Consider the following 23873-nt stretch of genomic DNA (forward strand, 5'->3'; position numbering starts at 1 on the left):
TTCAAAAGATGTGTTGGGACAAGGGACTGAGAATACCAAGGCAGCAATACCGAAAAGGTCCTGTCCCTGTGAAGTCTACAGTCTAGTGGGCATGAAAAATGTTAATCAAAGATCCCCACCAACACATTTCCCCCTCCAGTGGGGAATGTGAAGGAAAAGTGCTTAAGGACAGCCCAATCCAGTGGAGGGTGAGGTGGGGTGGATGGATGTGGGTCAGGGAAGTCTTTGGGGGAGGAGGTGGTACTCCAGGATGAGACCTACCCTAATAGCAAGGAGCTTGGTTAGTGAGGGTGGGGGCAGAGGGTAGAAAGGCACTCTGTCAGAGTGAAGAACAGGTAATGCGCAGAAAGATGAGTTTGGGGAAGTGAAAGAGGCCAGAAGGCTGGAACTGTGGAAGTTGGAGGAGCCACTTGGAACAGGGCCTTGTGGGCCAAGAGAAGAACATGGGCGTTCTCTTCAGAAGAGGTGCCGCTACCATGAGCAGTGGGAGAGAACAGGGAGTCCACTTGGAAGGCTGCTGCTGTGGACAGCTGAAGGTGGCGTGAAGGACAGGAGGTCAAGTCAACAGGCCCTGGCCGGGTGACTGTGGGGTAAGGGTCAGAATGGTGGTCAGCTTGGAAGTCCTCCTACAGGACCCAATGACTTTCCTCATTCCATCCCAGAACTAAGGCTGAGAGGAGACGGTAGTCAGAGTCTGAGTTCTGTGGGGAGATACCACTGATTCTTCCGCTATGTTCTAAAGCTCTCTGAGCCATAAAAGAGAGGGAAAAAAGCAGATAAACAAGTCAGATGGGCTTGGGAGTTTTCTGATAGAGAAAGAAATAACTGAAAGGATAGCCTAGAGAGATAAAGGATGTTAAAGTAAAGCCAACGAGGATAAGTTATCTGAAGCAGGGGAGTGAAAAGTGAAAGAAAAGTTAAGAGTGAATAAGTAAACGACTTGGTAAAGGAATCCCCAGGAGGTGAGACAGTAAAAGAAAATTAAGATGAAAGAACTTGGCTAAAGAACATAGTGTAGTGTTCCAAAGGGGCAAACGGGCCACCGAGGAGGCGGGTGGGTGTCCTTCCCACCAAGGAGGCAGCAGCTTCTGGGGAAGGGGCATGAAATTCCCAGCCACCTTCAGGGAGAGAGTGCAGTGAGGGGCGCGGGGAAGGGACGGCATCTTCAAGGGGGTTCGGTTTACAGGGACAAGGAGGACAGGTGGGAGACAGAGATCATGGGAATGGGATGGGAATACCTTGGAATGGCAGGAGGCCCTGGGCAGGACTGGGATGGTCTGTGTGGTCCTGCGCGCCGATCCTGCCTCCTCTTTCCCGTCCCTAAGTAACAGAAATGTCGCTGGATGCTTGCTAGGGCAAGCATCTTGCAGAGAGTGCAGAGCCAGTGCACCCAGCGCCCTATCTCACGGAGCACATTTCCCCATTTTACAAGTATTGCATCTGAAGCTCAGAGAGGGCGGCCCCTAACCCAGGGTCACACAGGAACCGGGCTCTACCCAGGGCGTGGAGCCGCCAGCAGCCCTGCCCCCGGGGGAAGGCGGGGGGGGGGGTTGCTTCGCGACCCCTAGACCCCCCTCGGGGAGGAGCCGGCCAGAGCCCCTCCTGCTCCCCGCCCCCGAGGGGCGGCCCGGGGGGCGGGCGGAGGAAGTGAGCGCAGCGGGGAGGAATGCGAGCGGGCGGGGCGCGGCGGCCGGGAGCGGCGGGGACTGCCCGGCAGGCAGCCGGGGCGGCGGGGCCGAGCGCGCGCGATGCCTCACTTCACCGTGGTGCCGGTGGACGGGCCGAGGCGCGGCGACTATGACAACCTCGAGGGTCTCAGTTGGGTGGACTACGGGGAGCGCGCGGAGCGGGAGGACTCGGACGGTGAGGGCGCGCGGGGTGGGGTCCTTGGCGGGAGCAGGGGAGCGGGCCACGCGTGGCCCGCGCTCGCACATACATCCGAACCGTGAGAGCACACGTCGATGCGGGCCCAACTTTTGTTAGCCTGCGCCGCCGCCACCTCCCTCGCTTCGCGGGCGCAGACACTATTTCCCTGGGCCCCCGGCGCCCGCGGCTGGGCTGCCCTCCCCACCCCAGCTCCTCCCATGCGGGCCGCGGGCGGGGGCTGCAGACGTGGCCGACGAAGGAGGCCAGGCCAGTGGGGCCGCCCGGATAGTGAATACCGCCGAGCACCCCCATCTCTGGCCCTTCCCGGCTGGAAGCACAGCCACGTCTCGGACCCCAGTTCCTCCACTTTCTGTGAACCTCCCCCAGCCTCCTCTCGCCTCGCCTGTCCATTTGCGCTTCAGTGACTCTTTCCCAGAGACTAACCTACCCTCTCCCCTCCCCCAGCCGTTTGGCGCCAGGTTTTGCCTGCCTGAGGGGGTCTATGGCTAACTGCCTGTGAGCGCACTCGTGTTGATCCCACCTTGGGGCTGTAGGTACAGTGGGCATCTGTAGAGCACTCCACAGAACCAGGCTTGTCTGGGCGCTTCACGTGAATTAACTCGTTTAATCCTCCCAATTTCTCTCATGGGATGGGTCCTGTTACTCACACTTAGGAAGGAGTGAACTGAAGAGTGGAGCAGTTATATAATTTGCCTCAAGGGATTCAAACCCAGGCTTAAGAAACTCCAGCACCCTCTTAACCTAGGTGTTAGAACTGAGCTTAAAGGTATATCCACCCCTTCTCCCAGGTTCCTGCCTCCCTCCAGACCCCTTTCTCCACCTCCCACCACGAGAGGCCAGGGGTGGGGGTGGGGGAGCTGTCATTGCCGAGACTCACTCTTGGAAAACGTGTCTGTACATATAGCAGCAGCATATGTATGTGCTTGTGCAAGTGTGTAGCTGTGGCTCTCACACCTGACTGCTATGTGTGGAGATGGCACCGGACAGTGGTGTGGGCTGCTGGACATGTAGGTTTTACAGGCTTGATGGTGTGTGCATGCACACACCCCACCTCCACCCCCTGCCCCGAGCCTTGTTCCAGTGGTCAGCAAGAGCCAGCATCCCCTGCTTCCCTGTTAGCTCTGGAAGGCTCTTCTCCCCCAGAGGCTGGGCCAGCCTGCATCCCTAGGATCAGCCTAGGATCAGCCTTGCAGCACCGGGCCAGCAGAATGAGCCTAGCCTCTGGCCCCGCCTTGGCCTCTCAGGGTGTCTGGAGGGACCTGGAGCCACATTGGCTGCGTCCTGCTAGGTCCCTCCAAGCCGGACGAGCTCCTCCCACTATCCCCCTCCTTCTCTTGCTCCTTTGCAGCCAGAACTTGGCTGTGTCTGCGGTATGGGGGACACAATGCGCCCTGGTGAGTGCTTACGATCCTTCTTGGTGGGTACTGCAAAGGGTCAAAGGGCACAAAACAGCCTCAGATCCATCTCGTGGGGCCACACCAACCTGGTACCTGAATCTCTCAAGGCCCCTGCTTCTGCTCCAAGGGGTGCAGATGGGCCTCTCATCCAGCCCACTATGGCCTGTGGGCAGGGGTGGGGAGCTTCCAGAGGGGTACCTCTGGCAGATGCCTGTGAGCACGGGGATGAGGAATCTCACCTGGGCCCCCAGTTATAGCTGGTGTGTTCACAGCTGCTGGTAAGGACACACATATATGTGTACCTCACAGGTAGTCCCTAAGGCCCACACCATGCTCTGATTCACTGGGGGTCTCAGGTTGGTATTTGAGCAGCTTTGGCCTGGCAGGCATGCCCAGACCTGCCCTGGAATTTTTGGAATAGCTGAAGGCCGTACAGACATCCAGGCACTGCTTAGGTCCCTGCACATTCCCACAGTTCTGTTGGAGCTGTCATTAAACAAGTCTTTGGGAAAATCCAAGGAATGACTGGCGCCAGATTGTCCCTTTTCTGATGCATCTGGGTAGTTGGAAGAGTGGCTGTTACTTATCTCTACTTCATAGAAGAGGAAACCAAAGCAGCACAGAGAGGGTAAGCAGATTGCCCTGGGGTCACACAGAAGGAGGTTCTGGAATCGAAGCCAGGCAAATTGCAATCCCCAGTCACTCTTCTCTAGTTAAAGGCTTATAGCGCACCCTGGGATGAACTGGGACCCAGAGTAGGAGTAGGAAACCTGAAGGTTAGCTCTCACCTGGTTCTAGTGGATCCTGGGACCCAGATTTGGGCCCTCACTGGGTGACCTTGTCTCTGACTCTCTCTGAGCCTTATTTCGTTGTTACTAAAAGGGGGCAAATGGTATCTACTGAAGTGTTGCTGTGAGGACTAAACACAACTCTTAGATGGGCTCTCAGCCACTCTGGAGTCATGGCTGAAAGGACAAGGGATTGGCTAGATTTTGGAGGAGTATTCACAGGCACTTTGGGAGGACTGCTACATGCTGAACTCTGCAGTTTTTGGATACTAGTGCGGTTTTCCTCAGACAGACAGGCAACAGTGGTGGGATAGACTGAAGTGCATGAGTTTAGCATAATTTATCATTTATTTCCAACCTACTTCCACAAAAAGGTCAGAAGAGATAAATGCAACAAAAGTGACTCCCCAAAGGACTGTCACTGTCAGATCATAACCATGAAGAGGAAGAGGGCAAGGATGAGATGAGACGGATGGTGACTGCATCTAAAGAGTAAATTTAGCTTAGAGATTCCTGGCAGTCAGTGCACAAAGGGAAATAAGATGGGCTCTATAGTTGCCATTTTCTGACAAAATGAAGCATCTGATTCATTTAGGGCAGACACTTTTTTTGTTTTGTTTTGTTTTTTTGGTCACAAAACCCAAGAGTACGTTTCAGAGGGCTTCTCACTGAAGGGCTGGTAATATAAGGAGCACTGTTACTAGGTTTTCTGATTTTTCTTGTGGCTCTTTATCCTGATCTTGAACAAATATCAAGGGCACGGCAAATGTCAGAGGGCATCTGAGGAGCTAAATGACCCCCTGAGGCTTTAACATGACTCGGTGGGCTGGTTTGACCTCCCGCTGCCTTTGTCACTGTGTTGTTGACGTTGACCTACACACAATCCACACAATCGTGTAGCTCATGAGACTGAGCAGCTTGGCTCGCTTAGCTACTCCAGGTTACTGAATGAGGCAACGTACTGTTTTCACATGCTGTGGGAAGGAAGAGCTGACTTTGCCCTGAAAATTGTCATCGACACGCTTTACTTCTCAGTCTCTGGGTCATAAAGAATCCATAGTACAGCACCTACTGAGTTTTGTTGCCTCAGAGAAGGCAAGTTAAACCTTATACCAATGGCGAGAGGATATATGAGATGGACGATGCATCATTCAGCATTCTTAGCTCCAAACAAGAGAAGTGACTTTTGGGCATTTAACCAGAGAAGGCTGACAGATAGCTCTCACAGAACAAGGCATGGCCAGTGCGTGACTGGAACATTCCACTAGTCTGAGTCGGTGATGACAATTCTGTTGCCACCTCCATCAATGGACACCAGGCTAACACTGCTGCCACAGTTATTGCCATCCAACACCAACATGGCTCTTTTGAACTAAGATGAGAGATTTCCATTTGCTATGAGGCCTCTAGGCACTACAGCTGTTGCCATACCGTCTTGAGGAGGGGGTGGGGGAGAAGCATTTAACGATTAGAAAAGGAGCCCTTCATGTCTTCTGCCTGCTCAATGGAAAACTGGGAATGTCACCCACCGAAACTAACAAAGGATAAAGTTTGGAAAACAGGGCAATCAGAAAAAACAGACAAGCTTTGAGACTTGAGTCAGGTTTATTAAAAAAAAAAAAAAGCTCATCTGGCTCCTTTCTGGGAGGTTTCCTTGGCAGGAGACACTCTGACCAGCCTCAGGGTGGGTGCATGGAAGCTGGTAATGGCCGTGCACCTAGTCTGGGGCAAGTCCCTGAGATCTGGGGACAGGGAGACCAACAGGGCTCCCGCTAGTAGCCCTTGTTCAGTGCAAGAGCCACCTAATCCGGCTTTGGTAGGGCTTTCTTAGGAGACCCTTGATGGCTTCTTGCAACTACTTCCGCCCGCTGGACAGCCCTTGCCCCTCCTCCCAGCATGCCCCAGGTTGCCCTCCAGGACGCCTCCGCGTGGTGCATGGTGGGATAGCTAGCAGGGGGCCCGCTGGCCATGGCAGCTGAAGGCGCCCCGTGTAGCTTCATTTATCGGGAAGGCAGCACCCAGTCAGGCCCTGAGGACGCCGAGCCCTTGGCACCTAGCACGCTGGGTATTCCAGATAGGCCTGGGAAAGAGGAGTTGGGGCACAGGGGTGGGGGTGGTCTGAGGGCAGGCTAGAGTCTGGCCACGCCCCCCCCCCAAGCTGGCTCCTCCCCTCAGCGTTAACACGTGGTTGTGCCAGTATGCCTCGGGCCTTCCCACTCATGCCCTAGAGCAAATGATGCGCACTCTTTTGATCGTTTACTGCCCTGGCCATTCCGGCCCTTCACGGAGGCTGGCAGGGTATGCTGGTGAGCCTGAGGCCCAGCCCTGTAACACTGGCCCCTGAAGTGTTCCACAGAGATGATGTTTTGTGGGCTGGCTTGTTGGGCTGGTGTGCTAGGGGCTCAGGAGGCATTCCCTAACTGGGATTCTGCCCCTCTCTCTTCACAGGACATGGCAACCACAGAGAGAGCAGCCCTTTCCTTTGCCCCTTGGAGGCTTCCAGAGGAAGTGACTACTACGACAGGAACCTGGCACTGTTTGAGGTAGCTGAAGAGCCATTCTGGGCCACAGGTGTGGCAGGCAGGTGGGAGTGGGGGCAGGAGCCTTTCACAACTCAGACCTTAGCTAAGCAGGCAGTCCGGACAGTTATGTCACCTAATGTCTCGGCTCCTCCTTCAGTCTCCCTTTGTCTGTTTCCCTTGGCCCTTTGAACTGAAACTGTTCTCCCAGAGGCCACTCACAATCCCACACCATCGCCGCCTCCACGGGTGATTTCCACGTAGCCCCTCAGCAAGGTAACCATCTGTCAGGATTTCTCCCCTCAGGATTTCTTTTTTTCCCCTTTACTCACAGTATTTCTCTTTCTTCCCTCTCCTGTGAACTCTTCCTTGTCCTCTCTGGTTGACTCCGCTGACTCTGTCCTCGTGTTTACAGAGGCCTGGTCCTTCTTACTGGATCTACTTTCTCTCTCCACACCTGCAGCCTCATTGGACACCTGTCTGGAAACATTCCCAGTTTTATGCCTCTGAACTTGAGTTTTATCCTTTTCAGACTCAAACTCAGAAGTTGGATGGAGATTTTTAAGACATAGTTTAGGCCTCTAAACTCTGACACACATTCAGCTAACTGTCCCATGAGAATCTCCTGGGCTTCTCAATCTCCACATGCCCCAAAAGACCTCCATCTTCACTTCTCACTCCAAACCGGTTTCTCCTTGTGTGTAGGGTCAGAAGGGAGCTGACAGGGAAAAACTAAATGTGGGCAAGAGGTAGGTAGCGCTACGGTGCTGGGGAGGGTGCAGGAACAGGGAAAGCCTAGACTCAGGTGGCGGTTGGGGAGCCTGAGCCCTGGAAGGCCTCCTGGCCTAGAAAGCAGCAAATTTCTGCAGCAAAGGCTTTGACCTGGCTCCACCCCAAGATGGGCCAGGATCCTACCTTGGGGATTGAGGTGTGTTACAAGGCCTGGGGCCTGGGGGTAAGACCATCTGTTCAGCTCAGGGTTTGGGCAAATAAGAGAGACCTCACTTGTTCCAGGCATCCCCCTTTTGGCTTCCTTGGTCACTGTGATGACTTTTTTATGGGAGAGTTGAGGGCAGACGTGAGTCCCAGAGGCCCACTTATAGCTGGAAGGGAGCCAGGCAGAACAGGCAGGATGAAGTGTGCCATTCGCCTGTCTGCCAGGCCTGCCCTGCCCTGCCCTCACCCCTGAGGCAGGTCTTTTTCATAAATGCGCTGGTAGTGATTGTAGCCAAGATGAGGCAGAGAGAAGCAGTCACTGGGCTGAGTCTTTGAGTGGCACGTGCTGGGGTGTGGCACCCACACCTGCCCAGTAGGCTGGCTTGGGCTTCCCCAGGCAAGAGTGGCATCAGGCCCGGGCCTGCCTGAGGGCTTACAAGGGGACAGAGGCCAGGCTGCTGGCCACCACAGGTAGCCTGGCACCGGCCAGGCCCATTGCCAGATTACCCTGTGGCTCTGTTTACAGGAAGAGCTGGACATCCGCCCAAAGGTATCATCTCTCCTGGGCAAGCTCGTCAGCTACACCAACCTCACACAGGGCGCCAAGGAACATGAGGAAGCTGAGAGTGGGGAGGGCACCCGCCGGAGAGCAGCCAAGGTAAGCTGGTCAGGGGCAGCAGAGGGGCCATTGCCAGGAAGACTGACTCAACACTCTGGAATTGGCAGTTGTGAGCAACCCAGGGGAAGTGGGTACCAGGTATGGTGAGCATGGATGATGGGCACTGAGTGCCTTGGGCTCAAGAAAGCTTTAAGGGGTGGGCTAAAGAGGAGACCCTGAAGGGGACAGAGGGCCGAGTAGGCCCTCAGCAATGATAGTGAGAGTGACAGCTGCTTTTTCTCTGACCTCTGTGTGTGACATCATGCTCAGCAGTGGACTTGGGTTCTTGCATTGTCATCTTTACAACAAAGCTATGAAACGTGCTACTTTCACCCTTAGTTTACAGGTAAGGAAATTGAGTGTCAGGGGTGTTAAGTGACTCACCTAAGGTGACTCAGCCAGACAAGATAATTGTGTACACTAGAAGGCAGATTTGTGGATTCACTGTGAGCTATACTACCGTAGAAGGCCAGAGGTCTGGCTCCATCCATCAGGGTAGATAAGGGTGTTACCTTGGGAATCAGGAACCTGGTTGTCCATTGGGACTGTGTAACCAGGTGACCAAAACCTACCCATCACTGTGTTGCCTCCATTGGCAGACTTCTCCAACAGCCCCTGTGTTCCTCAAGTGCCAGGGTTAGGGGGGTGATTGGAACAAAACACTGCCTCTTGGGGCTTCCCTATCCCTCTCCTGGCCCCATCCCCCATTGCTATCCAGGCCTCTGGCCCTCCAGCCCTCCTCTCTCTTCAGAATGACTTTACATGTCTTTGCTCAGCTCCCCTATAGGCAGGGCTCAGTTTAACTGAAGACTGGAGGGTTTTTTTTTTTTTTTTACATTTTCAATTTGGAGGCAAGGAGCCCTCCCTCTCCCTTACTGACTCCCCGAGGTTTGGGAAATAGCTGTGGCTTAGAAGGAGGTTGGGTTTGGCTGGTACCAGCTGTAGCGTTCTTGCTGGAGTTCAGCACAGACCAAAGAAGTTCTTGGTTGGGATAAACTGGGGACCCAGCCTCAGACCTGGTCATGAAATGTGGACCTTGAAGGGGTGGCCCAAGGAGAGGGTAGATGAGGCCGTTGTGCACCCCTCACTTTACTCCTCCAGGAGGCAAACCAGCCCCCACTTCAGGTAGGGCAGCTGAGATCTTGAGGTCACACAGACTGGACCCCCACCCTATCCTGCTGGTTGTGATTTTGCTGGCATTTTCTGGACTGCACATGGCAGAGAACCCTGAGTATCCCTGGCTATCCTTATTTAGCCCTGCAGGGGGTAGCCTCTGAGAGTGTTGCCTGCAGTGGATGGTAGAATCCTTTAAAAAAAAAATTTTTTTTTTTAATTTTTTATTTTGAAAGAGAGAGAGAAGGAGAGAGCTCATGAGCAAGGCAAGGGCAGAGGGAGAGAGAGGGACAGAATCCCAAAACGGGCTTGATCCCATAATGTGAGCCGAAATCAAGGGTCAGATGCTTATCCAACAGAGTCACTCAGGTGTCCTCTTTTTAAAATTTTATGTATGTGTGTATGTATGTATGTATGTATTGAGAGAGAGAGAGAGAGAGGTAGAATCCTTGATAAGAGCCTCTCTTTGTTCCTTAGGGCCAAGTCCAGGGAGCTGGTGACGAGGAGTAAAAAGGTCCCTGAGAAAGGCTAGTGCACATCCCAACAGGACTGTCACAAGGAAGTCTGGGTTGGTAAAGGGTCATGGTCCCTTAGCTTTATGAGGAGGCTTTCAGGATGTTGGGGCTCAGTTTCAGCTTACCTGCCCAGCTTATTGGCCCTAGGGTTAGGATGTGGGAGGATAGCAAGACTGTCTCAGTTCCAGTGGCTTTTCCTGTGGAGGAAGGAGAAGGCTGGTCCAGTCCTTAGTGAGTCAGCAGGTATCTAGGGAGTTGGAGCTACTGAGCTGTGGTCCTCACCCAGGATGGGTCCAAGCAGGGCAATCATGAAAGGAGGCATAAAGCAGGACGGGTGGGCCCCCAATCAGACCCAAGGCAGCCTCTCCATGGCAGCTGCTCTGGCTCTGGCCCGATGACCTTCGCAGTCTGCCAGAGGTTATTTGGGGATGCAGAAAGCATTTCCGGCCCTGCCCTTTCCCACACTGCCCTTTCCCCAGAGTGACTCAGCTTATAATGGGGGTGGGGCTGGGAGCTGCCACTATCCAGTGTGTGGTCCAGGGCCTCTGTGAAGGGCTCAGAGCCCAGATAAGGTGTCACCAGTTCAAGGGACCATTTGTTTTTACTTGTGCCTTTCCAGGCTCTTCTGAGGTCCCTTTAGACTGCACAGAGATCCTGCCCCAGGCCTGGACCCTTCAGAAAAGTTCCTGTGGCCACATAGTTCTCTTTCCCACCCCACTCCAGCTTGCTGGGTCTGTGGTGGAAGCTCTTAGGGCCCTGCTACCCTAGGCTGCATTCGTGGGGGCTCAGTTTTTCAAAAGATACTAGCCTTGCCTCTTGTGTCAGCTTCTGCCCTGGCCTCCTGGCTGGCCCCTACTCTGCCCTTAGAAAGTTGAGAAATCCTGCCTGGATTTGCCCACTGGACCTTCCTTACCTGATCTTCACCTTGAGTTTTTATTGTTTATGCAGGATTTTCCTAGCAGGTTATCCCAGGGGCCTTCCAAGACACCACTCACTGGGCTCAGGACCACCTTCTGGGTACCTTTGGGGCCTACTCATGATAGAAAAGTAAACAAACCAAGTATAACCCGATATGGTCATGAGACATTCGAGTGAACTGTTACCATGACCTATAGTGACTACTGTGCTAGAAAAGTGTATCAGATGTGTTGAGGGGATGCAAGAGGAAGTACCAACTCAACCTAAGGCGACCCAGGAGAAGTTCCCAGAAGGGGTAACAGTTAAAGCCCCCTGAAGGTGTAACTGAAGAGTTTGCCAGGCAATGAGGCAGGACTGACCCTTCCAGGCAGAGATGAGCACACGTTGTCATCAGGGGCTGAAGCTGTCAAAGAAGGTGATGGGGCATACCTGGTGGCCCAAACTGGGGAGTCTGGCCCACACTGTGGATTATAGGAGAGACAATGCAGAGGGTTTTCAACAGGGATGATGAGATTGGACTTGGTATTCAGTGACCCTCTACGGCCGCAGAGTGGGCTGGAGTGTAGAGAGGTCGACAGGCACCGGAAGGCACCATCCGGGTGCCACAGGTATAGTGCCCCAGGTTCAAGGGGCTGAGGCTGAAGTAAGGCAGGCTGATTTAGGGCAGCTTGGGAGGCAGACTGGGCAGGACTTAGTATCCACCTGGACTGGAGTTGACTGGAGTTGAGGGCTGGAGAGGGAGTCCCAGAGACAACTTCTTGGACTCTGACATGGGTGACATGACACCTGCTGGGTGAGATGGTGGGCATCAGGACAGACCTTTCTTTCCAGAAGTTTAGCAGAAAAGAGGAAGGGAAGGGAGCAGTACCTTGAGGGGGAGGTGAGGCTCAAAAGCTCACAGGTGGGGTTTTGAAAAGAAGCAGGTTTTGTACCTTTCCAGTCCCAAACACCTTCATATATGGAAATCAACATAGATACCCCAGCTGTCACCCACCCGCCCTGTGCTCCCCAGGACTTACACTTGGGATTTCCCTCTCCAACCTATTCTCTGATAGAACACCCTGGGAATAAGGGGATTCTGAGTGATCAGAGGCTGACCTTCCATGGTGCACCTGAGACCCCCTGATGTTCTTTGTTCCCCCCCCTCCCTTTTTGCTTCACAGGCACCCAGTATGGGCACCCTAATGGGGGTGTACCTGCCCTGCCTACAGAATATCTTTGGGGTTATCCTGTTCTTGCGGCTGACCTGGATGGTGGGCACGGCCGGTGTGTTGCAGGCTCTCCTCGTCGTGCTCATCTGCTGCTGCTGTGTGAGTATCCTCACCGGGGTGCGGGCCACAGCCCCTTCACAGAGCCCACCCGGCTGAGCTGCTCACCTAAGCCCTCCTTCCCACAGACTTTGCTGACGGCCATCTCCATGAGTGCCATCGCCACCAACGGTGTGGTTCCAGGTGGGTAAGCGCCACCCAAGCCTGATGGGAAGAAGGGGCCCAGGATCTGCCTTGACATGCCCAGGAACCCTCATTGCCAAGCCACGCCCTCCTTCCCCCCAAATAGTTCTCTGGTGAGGGCGTATTTGCTGACTCTGACAGTGCCAACACTTAGGAACATCCTTGCTTGACAGAGTTGGAGATTGCTGTTATGTTTTATGTTTTGTTTGTTTAGTTTAAAAGTAATTTTTTTAAAGCGTACTAGGACTGACAAAGAAGATGATGGAACACATAGGGTGGCCCAAACCAAAAGTCTGGACACTATGGATTATAGGATAGACAATGTAGAAGGTTTTCATTTTCAGCAGGGATAATGAGATTGCACTTAGTTCTCAGAGACCCCATTTATTTACTTATTCAACCATTAAAAACAATTTTTTTAAATGTTTACTTTTGAGAGAAAGGGAGAGAGAATGATAGGGGGAGGGGCAGAGATTGTGAGACAGAGGATCTGAAGCGGGCTCTGTGCTGAGAGCAGAGAGACCAATGTGTGGCTCGAACTCATGAGCCGTGAGGTCATAACCTGAGCTGAAGTCAGACGATTCACTGATTGAGCCACCCAGGAACCCCTATTTAACCATTTTTTCAAAAGTTTTAATTTATTTGTTATTTTGAGAGAGAGGGTGAGAGCATGAGCAGGGAAGGGGCAGAGAGAGAGGGAGAGAGAGAATCCCAAGCAGGCTCCATGGTGTCAGTGCAGAGCCCAACTTGGGGCTTGAATCCATGGACCTTGAGATCATGACCTCAGCAGAAATCAAAAGCCAGATGCTTTAACCAACTGAGCCACCCAGGTGCCCCTATTCAACTATTTTTTACACTGATGTGGATTTCTGAATATGTATTTTATTTTTTGGATCATAATCTAGCACTATCGTTATTTATTTTGTTGCAAATGAATATTGAAGAATAATTTCTTCAAACTGTTTCACTTTGGCTACTTCGCTATTCAGGTGGGCTTCTGTGTCTGGATTTTTTTTTTTTTTTTTAATAACAGCTTTATTAGTAGTCGTGTAAAAGTAATAGGGGAAAAAGGGAATATATGATTACCATAAAAAGGTTTGAAAATGAAGAAAAATATTTAAAAGAAAATTGAAAGAATCCATAATCCCACCATCCTGAGTTAGAAACAGTTTATTTGGTTATTTAAACAGGATTGATAGGATACCTATAGCTGTACCTAATATATATGGATTTTTCTCCTGCTCTTGGGATCTATTTCTCCACTGTTGTAAACACTGTCATTAGCAGCTTTGCACACAGATCTCTGTTCACAACCCTGTCAGTCCCTTAAGGAGAAGATCCTAGAGTTAGGATTACAGCATGGTGGCAGGCCCTGTGCTGGGCCCTGGGAACAAAAAAATGACAACACAGCCCTTGCCTTTGTCTGGAGGGGTCAGACTAACAGACACAGCCCTAGGGAAGGGTAAGGCAGGCTGAGATGGGACATACTTAGCTAGAGGAGGCTGTAGGGACTGGCCCGAGTGCAGGGAGTTGGAGGACAGTGGGCCAGCACTGGAGCACTGCTGTGGATTAGAGCTGCCCTAGCAAAGCAGTCATTTTACTGGCCCATGCTGGGTGTTGGAATCAGATGGGAGAGGGGTTCAGCCCCAGCCTGGCCACTTACTAACCACGCAGCCTTGGGCAAACCTCCCAACCCTCTGTTCATCTGTAAGTGGGAAAAACAGTCCCTGTCACGCTGGGTGGTTGTGAGGGGTTGTCTTGGGGGAAACCCCCTTACAGAAGAACCAGCCTTGACTTTCTCTGTTGTAGCCGGGGGCTCCTATTTCATGATTTCCCGCTCGCTGGGACCAGAATTTGGAGGCGCTGTGGGCCTGTGCTTCTACCTGGGAACAACATTTGCTGCAGCCATGTACATCCTAGGTGCCATTGAGATCTTGCTGGTGAGTTAGGCTAAGCTCTGGCCAATTCTGGTCTTCTCCATGTAGTCCCTTTCCTATTGGTTCAGGCTGCTCATGCTCCCCTCACCTCTGGCCAAGGTCTGGGGCTTCTAATATGAAAGGCCTTCTCAAGGGAGAAAGATCTGTGCTCACGCCAGTCTCCCCTTCAACCCTTACCAGTTTGGGCCAGGCAGGGAAGGGGCCTGGCTGCCTTCACCTTGGCCCTAAGTGTTCCACCCATCTGGGCATATTTCAGCCATAGCAGGTGGTCTGTAAACTGTTGCATTTAACTGAGTGATCTTGGTGATCATACAGAGCCTACTTCCTGGGCTTGTGTAGACTCTGGCCAGGTCTGTCTCCCCCAGGGCTCTATGCCAAGGATCTATGTTATCCTCATCCCTAAACCAGGGTGAACAGGACCTTGTCTGGAGGCCAGTGCCCCTTCCATGAGCCCCATGTGTGCTCTGACTCAGCTTCCCCCTCCCCACTGGACTTCCCCAGCTGGTGAAAAAGAGATGGAGGGGTAGTGGGGGGTGCAGGGTAACCAGTGCCCACCCCTGGAGATCCAGACAGTAGATGTTTAGAGGAACTGCCTGGCTACTCCCACCTCCAGGTTCTTTGCCTGTAGAATGGCTCTGCTCCTGGATCTCTTCTGGGGTAGGGGAGGGGGGTTGTTTTTTGTTTTTCTATTTCCCACATTCCTACATTTATTATTTGGATTTTTTTCTCTAAGGAAAATGTGTCATCTCTCCCATTTACTTATTTAACCGTGTATTTATATCAGTGTGGACTCCTGGATATTTATTTTATTCTTTGGCTCACAACCCAATACTATCATTTATTATTGTTGGCTGTTTATTTGTTGGTTGTTTAGCTATTCAGGTTGTCTCCTGTGTCTGAATTCATTTTATTTTATTTTATTTTATTTTATTTTATTTTATTAAAAAAAATTTTTTTTCAACGTTTATTTTATTTTTGAGACAGAGAGAGACAGAGCATGAACAGGGGAGGGGCAGAGAGAGAGGGAGACACAGAATCTGAAACAGGCTGCAGGCTCTGAGCGGTCAGCACAGAGCCCGACGCGGGGCTCGAACCCACGGGCCGCGAGATCATGACCTGAGCCAGTCAGACGCTCAACCGACCAAGCCACCCAGGCGCCCCTGAATTCTTTTTTTTTTAAATAATAGCTTTATTAAGATATAATTCACATACCATATGATTCACTACCTATTTAAAGTATACAAGTTAATGGTTTTTAGTATATTCACAGTTGTGCAACCATCACCACAATCGAATTTGGAACATTGTCATCCCCCCAAGAAGAAACCCCATACTTGTTGGTAGTCACTCCCCATTCCCCCTAGCCCTAGGCAACCATTAATTTGCTTTCTGTCATTGATCACATTTATACATTTTGGACATTTCATATAAATGGACTCGTATACTATGTTTTTTTTGTGTCTTTTTCTGAATATTAAAGGAAAAAGAAAACCAAAATGACAGGACTCACTTTCCAAATAGGAAGATCGAACTTTCTTTATCTGTCTTGTTTCAGACCTACATTGCCCCACCAGCTGCCATTTTTTACCCAGTGGGCGCTCATGATACATCAAGTGCCACCTTGAATAATATGCGGGTATATGGGACCATTTTTCTGACCTTCATGACCCTAGTGGTGTTTGTTGGTGTCAAGTATGTGAACAAATTTGCCTCACTCTTCCTGGCCTGTGTGATCATCTCCATCCTGTCCATCTATGCCGGGGGCATCAAGTCAATTTTTGACCCTCCTGTGTTTCCGTAAGTAACCTGGGAATACCTCCAGACGTTGCACTGACATTCCTCCCAAGTAGTGGCCTTTGATGCCATGAGTCCCGAGACTGCAGGATGGGCCTCTAGCTGAGCAGGTGCTGATGCTTCTGCTCCCCCACCCCCCACAGAGTGTGCATGCTGGGCAACAGGACCCTGTCCCGGGACCAGTTTGACGTCTGTGCCAAGACGGCCATGGTGAACAATGAGACAGTGGCCACCCAGCTATGGAAACTCTTCTGCCACAGCCCCAACCTTACCACTGATTCCTGTGACCCCTACTTCCTGGTCAACAATGTGACCGAGATCCCTGGCATCCCTGGTGCGGCTGCTGGTGTGCTCCAGGGTGCGTCCTCCCTCCCATCCTCCTGCTTCTGACCCACAGGCTGAGCAGGAGGCAGGCAGTAGAGCACAGAGCTGTCCTTGTGTGGCCAGCTCAGGAAGGGGGGCAGGTCTGGCTGCCTTCCCAGCCCAGCAGTGTCCTCTCAGCCTGGCTCCTGGCAGCTAGGTTTTGAGTGAAAAGAGCCTGTTTGGCCAGTATCCCAGGCATGCAGCAGCCCCCAGAAAGTTCTGGCAGCCCCTCTCCCCAGTCACCAGCCCCTGACGCTGCCTGGGATTGTTCTCACAAGAGCCATAAAGGACCTCTGTCTAAGAGGCAGGCAGTGGTGACGCTCTGGCCGATGGTGGTTCAGCCACCTTTGCCTGTCAGACCTCTAGCCAGAAGATCTCCTTCCCTGTGGCTGATGCTACCCCACCCCATCCTGAACCCCCAGAGCCTTTCACACCTGCAGCCTCTGGCGGGGCTGCCCCAAACTGCCCCTGGGAAGTAAGTGGGGCTGCGGTAGTGATACTGCTGCCCCCACAGAAAACCTGTGGAGTGCCTACCTGGAGAAGGGCGAGGTCGTGGAGAAGCACGGACTGCCTTCCACAGATGCCCTTGGCCTGAAGGAGAGCCTGCCCCTGTACGTGGTGGCTGACATCGCCACATCCTTCACCGTGCTGGTCGGCATCTTCTTTCCCTCCGTAACAGGTGAGTACTTCTTGCCCACCCACCCAGCCCTGCCCTGTCTCCCGGGGGAGCCCCTGAGGATGTCTTGTTTTTGGAGGCATTATGGCTGGCTCAAACCGCTCCGGGGACCTCCGGGATGCCCAGAAGTCCATTCCTGTGGGGACCATTCTGGCCATTGTTACGACTTCCCTTGTGTGTATCCTTTCCCGGGCCTGGAGTGGGCGGGGAGGGGGGCGGGAGGCACTCGCCTACGTGTAAGTTACCAGCTGGCACTCACAGACATACCACACACGTGTGGACACATACACACCTTACTTTTCACGTGCATGCGCTTGAGGGGTGTGTGCGCAACACGAAATCCTCAGCTGCGTCTACTGGCTAAGGCTAGGACAAGGGGTGTGTGGGTTCTGTGTGGGGAATGAGTGGGGACAACAGTGGCAGCAGAGGCCTAGCTTTCCTTGACACAGCTGCAGACTTCAGCAGCGTGGTTCTCTTTGGCGCCTGCATCGAGGGTGTGGTACTCCGGGACAAGTGAGTGACCTGGGCCCCTCCCTGTGGCAGGGGGCTCAGCTTTTGCCTGCTCTGACAGCAGCTCCCCTCGTGTGCGTGGTCCCACACATGTCCTCAGGCTGCTGGTTGCCAATGGTGGTCTGTGCCACCAGGTGAGTCCGGCCCCACCAGGACTTTTTCTTCTGAGAGGATGGTGACATCAGGACCAGGGCTGGGCTGAGGGAGAGGATAGGGGCTGGTGGACTAGCCTTCTCTGCTGAGGGGCCAGAGCTCTGCCCACCATAGCCATCCTTCCTGACTGCTGACATCCCTCGCTCTGGGCAGCCCCACCCAGGGCTTGGGGGGCTCCTTGCCTGGAGCATGGCCTGAGCCTGGCCCCTGCAGGTACGGTGATGGAGTCAGCAGGAACCTGGTGGTGGGCACATTGGCCTGGCCTTCGCCCTGGGTCATCGTCATCGGCTCCTTCTTCTCAACTTGTGGTGCCGGCCTACAAAGCCTCACTGGGGCACCACGCCTATTGCAGGCCATCGCCAAGGACAACATCATTCCCTTCCTCAGGGTGAGCCCATCTGCACTCCCCCATAGCCTGGGTACTGTGGGTCTCTCACACTGGCTGGGGTAGACGGGTAGTGGATACGGATGCATTGCATCCTGCTGGGGCCTGTGGTGGGGCCTCTGGTGGCCCCAGGGCCACGTAACCTTCCATGGGAAGTTGCTGAGGGCTGCCCTGGCCCTGCCCTGATGTTGGCAGAGCTCCTTGTGGCCACAATCCTCAGGGCCTGTCTATGGCTCATCCATAACAGAGAGGCCCGGAGAGATGGGAGGGGAGAGAAACTTGTGGTACCTATCGGGACAGGCATGGGTGTGACCTGAGCCCCAGAGGGGGAACTTGGGGATGATGGAGGCCAGGCTGTGGCTTATGGCCCAAGGTGTGGGATGGGGGTGATGGGACCAGCTTCTTCCCTCACTGACCCTGCTCACTCTGGTGTATGCAGGTATTTGGCCATGGAAAGGCAAATGGTGAACCAACGTGGGCACTCCTCCTGACGGCACTCATTGCTGAGCTGGGCATCCTCATCGCCTCCCTTGACATGGTGGCCCCCATTCTATCCATGTGAGCTGGGGGGCAGGACAGGGGAATGATCTTGGGAAGGGCTCCACGCACCCTCAGCACCCCTCAGCCAAGGGCCCTAGCACCTCCCTATGACTCTGTCTCGTGTTGAGGATGCGGCTGGGAGACGTGTCAGGCTGTATGGGGAGAAGTGTGCATGGCAGAACGCAGCCTACCTCTACATGCAGGAGTGAGCCTGGCACTTATGCAGGAGTTTTACAGAGACCAACAGGTCCCACACTCCTCCGTGGGAGACTCCCAGAGCGAACAGCCAGAGCCCTCCCCTCCCGGACACAGCAAGCACCTAGTGCCTAGTGCCTTGAGGAAGCCACCACTGCTCCAGCCATCTGTTTTAGAAGTTGTTTGCTTTTACTTTGTTATTTTTATTTTTTTTTAATGTTTATATTTGAGACAGAGACAGAACGTGAGCAGGGGAGGGGCAGAGATAGAGAGGGAGACACAGAATCTGAAACAGGCTCCAGGCTCTGAGCGGTCAGCACAGAGCCCAATGCGGGGCTCGAATCCACGAACTGTGAGATCATGACCTGAGCCGAAGTCAGACGCTCAACCGACTGAGCCACCCAGGTGCCCCAGAAGTTGTTTGCTTTTAAAGTTCTGTAGTCGGCTGGGCATTTGAGATCCCCAGTGCCCTGCGGGAGGTGATCAGCATGTGGCAATTTCTGGGGATCCCTGAGACAGAGCTCATGTGGTTACTGTGTTCACCTCTGCCAGTGGCTACTCCATTTCTCCTCACACATCTCATTCTATTGCCCATGTTCCCTCTTGCTCGCTCGGTTATCACAGGACTACTACTCACTGCCCCAGTCAACCTATAGGCCTGAAAGGTCCTCCTTCCCCCTGGAGGTAGCCCCCCCCAGCCTCAGCCATGCCTGCCAAAGTCAGTCTTCTCTTATTCCCCACTGCAGCCCAGCTCCACCAGTGCATAAATGCACACCTGAAACTGTTCTTGCCGTCATAGGGTGGTGACCCCTCACTGCCCAAGCCAGAGCATGTATCTCAGCCTTTATCAGGTGGCTCTTCCTTGCAGCCCTAATGGGACTGACCATTTCCCCCTTCTGGGAGTTTCTGCCCCTGACCTGCCCTCTCTAGTAAGACTTCCTGCCTTCTTGTCTGCCCTTTCTTTCCAGCCAGCTGAAGGGCTCGCGCAGCAGGCCTCGCCCATGTCCCAGTCTCCTACACCCACCACGGTATCCCTCAAGCATCTGTAGTTCAGTGTATGCCAAATGACCCTTTTGTATTCCCTTGAGGTTCTCTTCTCCACACTCATGACAGCCCCTCATCCAATTGGTCACCCAGGCCAGAGGCCTGAATATTGTCCAGCCATCTCCAGACACTGAGCAGTCCTCAGCACCATCCTTTCCACTGTTCCCCCTGCCTGCAGCCCACCTTCCCACCTTGTCAACCTGTGGACACTTGCCCGTCCTCTAAGACCTGGCTCTGTGGATGCCCTTACAGAAGTCCCATCTGCCTCAGGCTGTGAGGCTGAGGAGACCTGGCTGAGCCCACATAGGGCAGGGCCTTAACACTCAGTTCCTAGTCCAGCTCCAGCCTGGGGAAGATCAGGTATATCAGGCACCTGGATCCCAAGGAGGCCGCTCTGTACCAACTATTCCCTGTGCTGCAGGTTCTTTCTGATGTGTTACCTGTTTGTGAACCTGGCCTGCGCTGTGCAGACACTCCTAAGGACACCCAATTGGCGGCCACGGTTCAAGTACTATCACTGGTAAGTGCCAGCTGGACCTCTGAGCCAAGTCCTCTGACACAAGAACTTTGAGGGAAGCTAGGAGCCCAACCAGGATGGAGTTTGAATTTCGGGGACAGTGTTTGCTATTGGTGAGAGATTGAGGGGTTGGAGGCTTGGCTTGGGGCCCTACTGATCTTTCCTGATTCTGGCCCTTCCCCACTCTGGCCCAGGGCGCTATCCTTCCTGGGCATGAGCCTCTGCCTGGCCCTTATGTTTGTCTCCTCCTGGTACTATGCCCTGGTCGCCATGCTTATTGCGGGCATGATCTACAAGTACATTGAATACCAAGGGTGAGTGCGGGGCTGCCGCCTGGCTGGGACAAGTGGGGTAGTCTGTATGCTGGGTTTGGGGGAGCTGAGCCATCTTTCACTAGCCACCATGGGTGCGGGGCTGGGGGTCTGTGACTCGGGGGGCTGGCTGCCTTCTATCTCACATACACATGGACAGAATCCCATGGGTGGGCCCGGGGCTCATCAGCTTGTGGTTGGCCCCTGCAGGGCCGAGAAGGAGTGGGGTGATGGGATCCGAGGGCTGTCCCTGAGTGCTGCCCGCTATGCACTGTTACGGCTAGAGGAGGGGCCTCCTCACACGAAGAACTGGCGGTGAGTTCACATCCAGACTGACAGGAGCCACTCAAGGTACTCAGGGGGTTGCTGTGAGGGTGGGAGGGTCAAGAGGTGCTGGTTCTCCCTCCCTAGTCCATGTTCCCTGTCCTGGGGTTGTCAGTGGTGCCCTTGGATCCCTGCTACTCACACTGGTGGGGGCATGTGAGCTGAGAAGGGAAGAAGAGGGGCTTCCTGGAAACCTCTGGCCCAGGTCTCAGGCTCCCCATCTGGCCACTGCAGGCCTCAGCTGCTGGTGCTGCTGAAGCTAGACGAGGACCTTCACGTGAAGTACCCACGGCTCCTCACTTTCGCCTCCCAGCTTAAGGCTGGCAAGGGCCTGACCATCGTCGGTTCTGTCATCCAGGGCAGCTTCTTGGAGAGCTATGGCGAGGCCCAGGCTGCTGAGCAGGTGCCTGCTGTAGGGGGTGGGGAGCTGACTAGAGGTGTCTGGGCTGCAGCTGGCTCCTAGGAGAAGGGGACTAATCCTGACCAGCCAGGTGGACCGCACTGCTGCCACGTGAGAGCTGGAACAAGGGGGTATGGCTGTCCCATCTTAAAAACACGGCCTCTGGGTGGGCAGCTTACCTCCTTCTCCTCCCCCACCCGCACCTCCAAGTCATTCTGTTGGGAGGGAACCCAGGAGAGGGAACGCTAATGGCCTCGCCTTCTGACCCTGGTATGTTTCCTACAGACAATCAAGAATATGATGGAGATTGAGAAGGTGAAGGGCTTCTGCCAGGTGGTGGTAGCCAGCAAGGTGCGAGAGGGGCTGGCCCACCTCATCCAGTCTTGTGGCCTGGGTGGCATGAGGCATAACTCTGTGGTGCTGGGCTGGCCCTATGGCTGGCGACAGAGCGAGGACCCACGTGCCTGGAAGACCTTTATTGGTTTGTGATGGGAAAGATAGGTCCTGGGCTCGGTTGTGTGGGAGAGGGGCTGGGGATCAGGTGAGGGCAGAGGCCAGAGGGCCACGGGCTGGCAGTCAGCAGTGGCCTTCTTCCCCAGACACCGTGCGCTGCACCACAGCAGCGCACTTGGCCCTGCTCGTGCCCAAGAACATCGCCTTCTACCCCAGCAACCATGAGCGCTACCTAGAGGGCCACATTGACGTGTGGTGGATTGTGCACGACGGTGGCATGCTTATGCTTTTGCCCTTTCTGCTGCGCCAGCACAAGGTGGGCCTGGTGGGTGGGCCCTGGTGGCAAGCACTGGGCCCTTGGAGGGGTGGAATGTGACTAAACCACCCACCCTGCTCCCGTGCCACAGGTGTGGAGGAAGTGCCGGATGCGCATCTTTACGGTGGCCCAGATGGATGACAACAGTATCCAGATGAAGAAGGATCTGGCCATCTTCCTGTACCACCTACGCCTTGAGGCAGAGGTGGAGGTGGTAGAGATGGTGAGTCACCTGCCCCTGTGGCCTTGTGGATACCCTGTCCCATGCAGCCCATTCTTCATGGCCCACTCTCTCCCTAGCATAACAGCGACATCTCTGCATATACCTATGAGCGGACACTAATGATGGAACAGCGGTCCCAGATGCTGCGGCAGATGAGGCTGACCAAGACAGAGCGGGAGCGAGAAGTCAGTGGCTTTCTTGTTTGAGGCAGGGGTGGGTGGCAGGTCAGGCCTTTGGAGACACCATTAGTTTGGGACATCAGAATGAGGCCCCCCTTTTCCCATGGAACTGAGGCCACCTCCTCTGATTTTCCTCAGGCCCAGCTGGTCAAGGACCGGCACTCAGCCCTGCGCCTAGAGAGCCTGTACTCGGACGAGGAAGATGACTCTGCAGCTGGGGCTGACAAGATCCAGATGACATGGACTCGGGACAAGTACATGGCAGCTGAGTCCTGGGACCCCAGCCACGCCCCTGACAATTTCCGGGAGCTGGTGCATATTAAACCGTGAGTGCAGCAAGAATGAACCCAACCACACTGGAGTGTGGGGGTGGGATGGGGCCGTACACAGTCTTTGGGGGGGCCAGAGGTGGGGCCCACGATCAGCTGCATTACCTGCAGGGACCAGTCCAATGTGCGGCGCATGCACACCGCTGTGAAGCTCAATGAAGTCATTGTCACTCGCTCCCACGATGCCCGCCTGGTCCTACTGAACATGCCTGGCCCACCCAAGAACAGCGAAGGTGATGAGAACTGTATCCTTTTCTGGAGAGGCAGGCAGTGGGGAGGTGGACACACAGGAGGTCAGGCCAGGAGCTCTTCTCTCTAGATGAGGGGGTGAGAGCTTACCCCAGCTCTGATTAGTAGGCCAGATGTCCCTGGGTGCCCTTGGTCCTGGTGCTGCCTCCTTGACCTGATGCTCTACAGACATGGAGTTCCTGGAGGTGCTGACCGAAGGCCTTGAGCGTGTGCTGTTGGTGCGTGGCGGTGGCCGTGAAGTGATCACCATCTACTCCTGAGCCTCATATACACTTGCGGCTTAGAGTGGAGGTGTCCAGGGTAACAGCCCCCTCCCAGCACCCACCCACCAGCCCTGCTTTGCCTGGCCCTGCCCCGGACCCAGCTTTGCTAGGTCTCCTTGGAGACTGGGACTGGGCCTGGCAATGGAGAAGGATCCAAGGTACTGACGGACCCTGAGAGGTTTGGGGACTTTCCCATCCAGCACCCCAGGAGAGGACTGCTGGGAGCTGATGTGGGATTTGAAGGCAGCCTGCCCAGGAATGCTATTTATTGCATATTTATTGTTTGGATGTCACCATCAGAGAGGAGGGGAAGGGTGGTGAGGGAGGGGGGTCTGGCCCAGCCCACCTGCAGGAAGATCTGGCTCAGGCTACTGTGGGCAGGGACCCCCACGGAGCAAAGCGCAATGGAACTGTCCAGCTGAGGCCTGACTTTTTTCAATAAAACATTGTGTACTTCTGGGCCTCCTACTGCCCCGTCTCTGTTTCCCCTGGCACCAAGGGAAGAAGGCGGAACTGAAACCAGGCCCAGA

General features: G+C 54.1%; 1 protein-coding gene across 4 annotated transcripts; it reads left to right on the forward strand.

Moving 5' to 3' along the window:
* Nucleotides 1-1748: 1748 nt before the first annotated feature.
* On the forward strand, nt 1749-23805 carry SLC12A4 (solute carrier family 12 member 4). Of its 4 annotated transcripts, none has more exons than XM_030299645.1 (24): nt 1749-1863; nt 6521-6615; nt 8054-8185; nt 11895-12041; nt 12128-12182; nt 13992-14122; nt 15675-15916; nt 16057-16271; nt 16791-16955; nt 17032-17130; nt 17408-17465; nt 17829-18003; nt 18440-18558; nt 20201-20299; nt 20491-20610; nt 20818-20922; nt 21166-21334; nt 21617-21812; nt 21931-22100; nt 22192-22323; nt 22401-22508; nt 22641-22828; nt 22943-23076; nt 23249-23805. In XM_030299645.1, the coding sequence occupies exons 1-24, from the start codon at nt 1749-1751 to the stop codon at nt 23338-23340; spliced, it is 3261 nt and encodes a 1086-aa protein (XP_030155505.1). In that variant the 3' UTR covers nt 23341-23805. The 4 variants fall into 4 exon arrangements, with proteins under 4 accessions (XP_030155505.1, XP_030155506.1, XP_030155508.1 ...); XM_030299646.1 differs by lacking the exon at nt 1749-1863 and adding an exon at nt 3245-3281 and having other exon boundaries at nt 23249-23340; XM_030299648.1 differs by lacking the exon at nt 1749-1863 and adding an exon at nt 5702-6137.
* The last annotated feature ends 68 nt before the right edge of the window (nt 23806-23873 follow it).

This window comes from Lynx canadensis, chromosome E2 (genome assembly GCF_007474595.2).
Source record: "Lynx canadensis isolate LIC74 chromosome E2, mLynCan4.pri.v2, whole genome shotgun sequence".
Taxonomy (NCBI): domain Eukaryota; kingdom Metazoa; phylum Chordata; class Mammalia; order Carnivora; family Felidae; genus Lynx; species Lynx canadensis.